This window comes from Linepithema humile, chromosome 1, assembly GCF_040581485.1.
Source record: "Linepithema humile isolate Giens D197 chromosome 1, Lhum_UNIL_v1.0, whole genome shotgun sequence".
Lineage (NCBI taxonomy): Eukaryota > Metazoa > Arthropoda > Insecta > Hymenoptera > Formicidae > Linepithema > Linepithema humile.
Genome location: NC_090128.1, coordinates 11,335,980 through 11,343,373, shown reverse-complemented (window position 1 = coordinate 11,343,373; position 7,394 = coordinate 11,335,980). Strand labels below are relative to the sequence as shown.

The window sequence follows — 7,394 nt, the reverse complement described above, 5'->3', positions numbered from 1 at the left end:
ACTCTCTCGTTCTTTCTCTCTTTCTACTTTTTGGATTTTACTTATGATCACTGCGCTTTTCAATTTTAATGGAGATATTTCACGCAGTTATATTCTTTAAAAAATCTGTATTAATTACGAGAATTTCTCATATGTATTAATTTTATTAACAAAATTGAATAATGTTTAATTCATTTCGAAAATATCGATTGAATTAATTAACTTTATGTAATTCATAATAATTTTAAAAATGAATATGAAACCGGAATGTATTTTCAGATCGAAAAGATTTAAGTGCGCTACAAAAGAGTTATCTTCGTCGAAGTACGATATACTTTCTGCGTTTCGTCAAGTAACAAAAAACACACTTTACTATTGCAATTTTTCAATGTTTCTGTGTATTTTAGGCTTTAAAACAAGTTTATCTAGCAAATTTGCCACTCATATACCACAGTTTTTATTTTATTAAAATAAACAATTTATTTTAATAAAATAATAATACATCATTTGTAATTTATATATATATATATTTTTACACTCTAGATTTTGATTACTAGTAAAAATAATAATAATAATATTGTAATTCGCTTGCGATTTAAATAGACGGATTACGAATGTTGCAAGGTAAGATTATAATTTTAATGCGACATTAGGATTAAATTTGACTCGACAAATAATTTTTCTATTCCGGGATGAATACAACACACACGCACAATCATGCTACAAATCGCTATATGCCAATAGTCTATTTGTACACAGATTGTCCTTTCATAGTATTCTCTGCTTATGCGTTTAGTGTATTCATGTAATAATATATGTCATATACAGTGTAGATAGAAGACTAGAAATCTGAAACATAGATTCATGCTTTAACAGATCATTACACTCATCGATTAAACATACATTAATCGCTTAATAATATTTTGTAATGATGGGAAAAGGAAGAGCTCTTTATATCAGGAGATTCTGTGCCATATGCTTGTATTGTTCAGCATAATAGCACAAATAGAGGAGGATTTTGTAACAGCTATAACGCAAAACAGAGCGTCACTCTTTACTCGCTTTGCGTTAAATATAGACATCTGACGTTTGCTAAAATAAATAGTAATAGTAGCTCTGCATTTGACTTAGGATTACAGCAGTTCATAGATTATATTTATACAGCTAACAATGACGAGTATCATAGAAAAATAAAATATATTGTCTTTTTAAGCCAACAAATGTTATACGTCTGAGTGTGTGTGTGTGTGTTTATTTATGTTTTACGTGTATGTGTGTGTATCTATTGGTAACTGTCTAAAGAACAGTTTCCTCACAGCAAGCACATTTGAGATTGTTACTCACAAAGAAACACTGCACCTTAAAACGTGTAAAAGTGGGAAACATACAACTTAATTTGTATGTTTGCACAGCTCATGCTCTATTGACTTTTTTCTCTTGCATAAAGAAGATAATTGGAGACAATTATCTTAGATGAAAATATAATAAAACAACAACAATTTTCATATACTCTTAAACAATTGACTTCAACTTAGATAAAAAATCATTTGATATCACCATTTATCATCACAAGCAATTATGTAAGAATATAATATACAGTTCAAACTTGAGTTTTTTTTTAAAAAAACAATAAAGATCTCGATAATTATCACGCGTAAAATAGTTTGCGAGGAACTCGCTAACAGTCGCCAATTACTGACAAAATAACACGGCACAAAAGTTAAATTGTTCGTAACTGTGTCCGTCATAAATTTTTTCGTTGCAATTCCGAGAGCAAATATTTAAGGAAATTATCCGATGTATTCTGTCCCTCGCGTAATCAAACAAGAATGTGTTTTGCAGAACGTTGCTTAGCGTGAGATGTGTAAGTTGCATTTCTGGTATATAGATAAAATTGTATAATTATACAATAATACTGTATATAACTTTCCGTGAACGTACCGACAGTAAACAGATTTGAACAGCGGCGATGTGTAGACCGTTCCAAATCAGTAGTCGTGATTTTCTTTTTACTTTCAAAGGATTATAGTCTCGGACAATAGACTTTGGTATACTGCCACTCATACAGCACGCATATCCAACAGACATATTCCAATATCCGCAAAGTGCCCATCAGATGTTCGCACGGCATGAGCGATCGATGGCGGACCATAGAAAAATAATGAACGTCTGGTGCGGCAACTGCTCCTGCTATGAAAGTACAAACTATAGTACGTTCGCGACGTTAAAAAATTGGGTGTTCTCAGACAGATGCGGTTTTGTTCAATTCACTTTCCCACGAGATTTCTCTCCGCGTTCCCCACAAAACTGTTCACTCATAAAACCGAGATCGACAATTTAACGTTTCGGTGCTAGAAGAACCGATGTCGTCCTGCGACATGAAAAAAAAAGAAAGTCATCACAAACTCTATCATTATTTTTTTATAGCGCCTTTTGTAATGCAGATGATTAAAGAAAGGCTCATGTTCGTAGGATTAAATCTCTTCGAAGAAGCACATTGACGTAAGGTTGATTGGACCAGCTCGACAATGCGACTATCACGAACTATAGGTGCTATATATCTACCCGCATTACATCGCTAACATATATTCGTCGACTTGTGTTCGCCGCGCCTTTGATTTCACTCGCTGTGCAGATATAATATTTCAATGTTTAGGAACAAAAAAAAGTACATCGGCCGTTCTGGTACCGAGATATCATCCCTTCATCCCCCTCATCCACCCGCAAGTAAAACGCGTCGCATCCCTCATGCGATATATAAATATTAAAGTTATACACTCAATATAATAGATAAACGTTTCCGATATGGTACATTAACAGTGAGCTAAGCACCAGGGAAGATTTCGCCGGATCGCGCGCGCGTTTACCCTTTCTACTTTACTGAAACTATATGTGGTCCTCTTCTTTGGTGTTGCCCTGCGCCACCGGCGTCGCCGGGGTGGGATCGTCGTGGAACATCGGGTTCTTCACCTCCATCTCGCCCGTCTTTAACACAAGCGATCGACGACGATTTTTAGAAATGATATTTATAATCGCCGATTTCAAGAAACATATTGAACCCCAAGAGACATAAATTACTTATGCAAAACTCACAGAGGCAAGTCCTGGACATTCGTAAACGGTGTAATCGCCCTCTTCATTCTCCTCGTCGCTCTCCGCCTCCGAAAGGGATCCCGGATCCCTCGTTGCAGACGTGCGACTGCAACAATGCATCATTTCCCTTAAATTAAAGATAAAAGATAAAACAAACATTCCCAGGATTATCTTTGAAAAATCTTTAAATATATTATTATCCCTATTTTCTTGATTTCTCAAATTTCTCCATGAAAATAGATTTTGATATGTGTATTTATTTCTTAGCATCGTAGCTGTATCTATTAGAAAATCCAAATATTTCCCGGCCATTCTTAAGAATGAAACATATGAATCGTCAACTCACTTTTCCATGGCGATAATTTGTTGCTTCTGATGTTGGAAGTGATACATCTGAGCGGACTGAGCGAGCCTCTGGTCGCCGGAAGGCGACACGTCCTTGTTCGGTCCTGTCACGCCGTAAGCAGGATACTCTATGTCCGCCGCCGCCTTCGCACCGCGTTGCAGTCTGAGAAATAAAGTGCCGAAGAAATAAAATTCGTGAATCTAAATTACAAATTGCATTATTATAAATAATATTACCTGCACCATGTTAAACTGATCAATACCAGAGCGAACATCGCCGCCGCGCTGCAACCGGCGACAATTGCTAAAAACATTAGTATAACGCATCATTTCGTTTGATCATGTCGATTAGCAAAGTCAGTCGAACGTTACACTTTTACTACTTACCGATGAAATAAATGTCATTGTTCAAATCGCGATTTATGGGCACGATAATCGGATGATGTTCAAACTTTTCCGCACGATGTTCAAATCTGTCCAATCCCGATCCATCGAATTCTGAAGAAGAATCCTCGAGTTTTTTTCGATTAATGCTCCGTGTGTCATCGTCATGTCTTATAAAAATGTCGTCTCCTTTATTCGCCGATTTTTCTTCCTTCCAATTATCTCTCGACGCGTCTTGTTCATCGAAATTATCTACAAATTGCATATAATAAGTTTCAGAATGCCATGCATAATCTTTGAGAAGAAGCGAAGGGCAACCGACGGAAATTATTTTTATCAACAGGTCAAAGTAATTATAAAAAAGGAAGGGTTTAAAAAAAGAAAGGGTTAAAAATAAGCTCTTCTTTATCAGTTTATATAAATGCTGATATAATTTAACCCTTTCAAGATTACGGGATAATGTATCTCTAATTGAATTTCGCAGGATCCTAAACTTTCCAAACAAATTAATTACGAATTAGGGAATAATAAATAAATTTTCCGTTGTTTAAAAAAAAGCAGTAAAAGAAACGCACAAAAAAGTAATGTACGTTCTAAAATTACTCGATTTGATGTTTTTCTTTGTGAACTGTATCAAAAAATCCATATAACAATATTTTTTTTTTCATTTCAACTGTCTGTTGTTGTTATTCGTTTGCCATATATTTTGTTTCAAATACCAGAAATTTGTAACCCAATTTCAAAGGAAAATGATACGAAATAACAGGACAGGAATTCCTCCAAAAAATTCGATGCATGCTTTTCAGATTTTTTGTACACTAAAATAGATTAAAAAGTGCTGCTCTAGAATATTGCGATAAGATAAACGAATAAAGCAGGAGAATGTTTACCCGATGAAAACGGCGCGGCGCTGTAGTATCTAGGATCATTCGGCTTCACCGCGAATGGATGTCTCTCCTCGAGATTCGAATCGTCGAACGAGAACGTGAACTCCGGTCCATCCGCCGCCTCCGCCGCCTCCACCTTCACCGGTCGCACCGCGGATTCCGCTTCTCTTCCGCCCTCGTGATGCATGAACATGTCCATCGCGTGATTGTGATTCGCGTATTTCCTGTGGAGGTCTTCCATAAGTTCCTTCAACATTTCCTTATCCATATCAAAGATGGCTTCGAAATTCTTAGGAAAACGCTTGTCATCCCCGTTACGCTGCTTCTCTTCGGGGTAGTCGAGATGCTTGATGTCCCAGTTGTAGTAAGTCGCGGGATATTCCGTTTCAATGATCTTCATCGAATACTTGCTCGGGCGATGATGAAGCGCCTTCAACTTCCGCTTCAGCATGTTCTCCCGAAGCAAGGCCTTGTCGGACAGGGCCTCCAGAACATTCTGACGGTCCAGACTGTCGTGCTCCTTGTGCACCGGCGAGAGAAACATCGGCTGATACGAGCGATGGAGACGCTGCTGTAAACGGTGCGTCTTCAGATAGCGGGCCACATGCTCTAACGCGTCCTCCGACGTTTCCGGGAGCGCATCTGTGTAATACCAAAGCAAATTGCGTTTTGAGAAAATTGTTAATGTTTAATTGTCTCATTTAGAGGACAATTTATTCTGATATAAAGCTCATCAAAAGTTAACGAGTTGAATTTTAAGTACATTTAATTTTTTTAATGCTGATATTAATCCGTAGAATCGCTATTTTTTAAAATATTGTCTTCAATTCCAACATTTTCAAATAATTTTGTTACCGATAAATATTTCTTTCTTTCTAATTTTACTGTATTTTTGCTCATTATGTACATTTTTCTAGAAAAATGTTATCTTAGATTATAAAAAAAATAATATTTTGTTCTAAAGATTAATTCTTATGCTTCGCATTAAATACAACCGCCTGTTATTGACTTTAAATGTTGACACTAGATAAAGACGTTAAATGTATGATAAGAATATAAAGATACACTTTCAACGGAGACTTTTTACATAATATTACATATTGATCTGCGAAATATCAATTGAAAATAGCATTCTATTATGTTACAAGTTATAATCGTCTTAATTTTAATCCGCAAATATTACTCTGCAAAGCTTCGTGAACTAGCATTAAACTGGAAATTCAAATCGAGCTGAGAATTGTTATCGTTGGACTTCCGCTTTCCGTTAACGAGGGAATGTATTTCCTGCGGTCAAGATACAAAACGCGTTCCGCGATAACACCGATGCAGCGTAATCGTCCACACCTTTGCCAAGACTTCTATCTATGAACGCGCAAAACTTTTTACGTTTATAGAAATTATAATCGCTAGCCAGCAAAAATCGAACTTTAATCACGTCGCAAACAAACCCGCAATTTCACCTGACCTTCAGGTTTAATTGTCCGACGCTTTGAGGATTAAAAGTACTGCAGCTAATCATGTCAGATTATCTCGAAATCCAAGCTGAAAATCTTTTCTTTACATGTGTATGTATAACAAGTAATTAGTTTTCATGCTACGTTTGAAGAATTTATACAAACAAATGATGGATTCTAAAATCACTAGTACTAGTTTTTATTTGAAATAAATAGCTATCAACTGTTTTTCTTTCTAACTTTCCCGCTTCTGATCTTCTTCTGTGTTTCGGATAAAAAAACCTACATGGAGAAAAAGAATTCTTACATTGTACACAGAAAAGTTCTAGATCATCTTAGGATCCTCTTTTCACTCTAACATATTTTTTTCTTTGCAAACCGATCAAGATGTAGGAGCGAGTAAATTCGTACGAAACATAATCGTTAACGTATGCTGCCACGATTCGACGGGTCAATTTTCGTTGATCAAAGAAGAAAATGCGATTTCGAAACCCTACAAGTGTATTTTTCCGCGGCGTCACCAGTGTCATTCCCCCTGAAGACGTTGTCGCCCGAGGCCGTGGACTCTACTCACCCCGATAGAAGCTGAGCTCGCCGGTGGACAGGCTCAGCAGGAGCGGCATCAGCGTCAGCCAAGTGCAGCCCCGCCGAAGGAGCATCCTCTCTCGTCGTCGCTGCTGCTGGTCGCTGCTGCCGATGTCACCGCACACGATACACAGGTCTTACCGCCGTTCTATTCGCGTCTCCATATGCGAGAGAGCACGTCACTTCATTCAGGGCGGACGGCGAGCTTGCGCGATCAGCGGCGTTTTCGCGTTCAATCAATAAACGACCAAGTGTCCGCCCTCCCACACCGGTCTTGCCTCGTTTCGACGCTGCACGAGCGCTGACTCCGTGCCTCTCGTTTACTCAGGGACGCGGGTTCTCCATGCGCCTCTTCTTTCTCCGCTTTCTCCTCCTCCTCTCCTCTAACGTCACCGCGCCGGCGATTAACATGAGCGTATTAGGTGAATATTATTAAGCAGCTGTCACGTGCCCTCCGCTTCTCCGCACACCCGCATCCGTATGTGTGTGAGAATTTGTTATCGGGTCGTCCGGCTCTGTCTCGGGACGTTCACCCTTTGCTTCCCTTCCCGCCGGTGCTTTAATGCAGAATGCGTTTTTTTTAAATTTGTAATTGTGTCCGGCGATGTCGAGGCTCTTTACGTTATATTTTAGTGGTGGATGCTGGTGGATCTGTCATGCTCCGGAA

The 7,394-nt window shown here is 38.1% G+C and overlaps 1 protein-coding gene across 2 annotated transcripts; it reads right to left on the bottom strand.

Annotated features, from left to right (window-relative positions):
- Positions 1 to 347: 347 nt before the first annotated feature.
- On the bottom strand, positions 348 to 7,314 carry LOC105672036 (uncharacterized). Of its 2 annotated transcripts, none has more exons than XM_012366706.2 (7): positions 6,717 to 7,314; positions 4,692 to 5,330; positions 3,805 to 4,053; positions 3,655 to 3,721; positions 3,419 to 3,580; positions 3,073 to 3,199; positions 348 to 2,964 (listed from the first exon to the last, which is right to left on the bottom strand). In XM_012366706.2, exons 1-7 carry the CDS (start codon positions 6,799 to 6,801, stop codon positions 2,866 to 2,868), a joined length of 1,428 nt encoding a protein of 475 aa, XP_012222129.1. In that variant the 5' UTR covers positions 6,802 to 7,314; the 3' UTR covers positions 348 to 2,865. The 2 variants fall into 2 exon arrangements, with proteins under 2 accessions (XP_012222129.1, XP_012222130.1); XM_012366707.2 differs by having other exon boundaries at positions 3,073 to 3,178.
- Between the last annotated feature and the right edge of the window lie 80 nt (positions 7,315 to 7,394).

What these genes read in the sequence shown, in the direction of transcription:
- LOC105672036 (XM_012366706.2), bottom strand. Translation starts at nt 6,801, where the DNA reads ATGCTCCTTCGGCGGGGCTGCACTTGGCTGACGCTGATGCCGCTCCTG. An exon ending in CGAGCTCAGCTTCTATCGGG is followed by an intron (nt 5,331 to 6,716) that starts GTGAGTAGAGTC and finishes GGTATTACACAG; the next exon opens with ATGCGCTCCCGGAAACGTCG. An exon ending in ATCAGTTTAACATGGTGCAG is followed by an intron (nt 3,581 to 3,654) that starts GTAATATTATTT and finishes TTTATTTCTCAG; the next exon opens with ACTGCAACGCGGTGCGAAGG.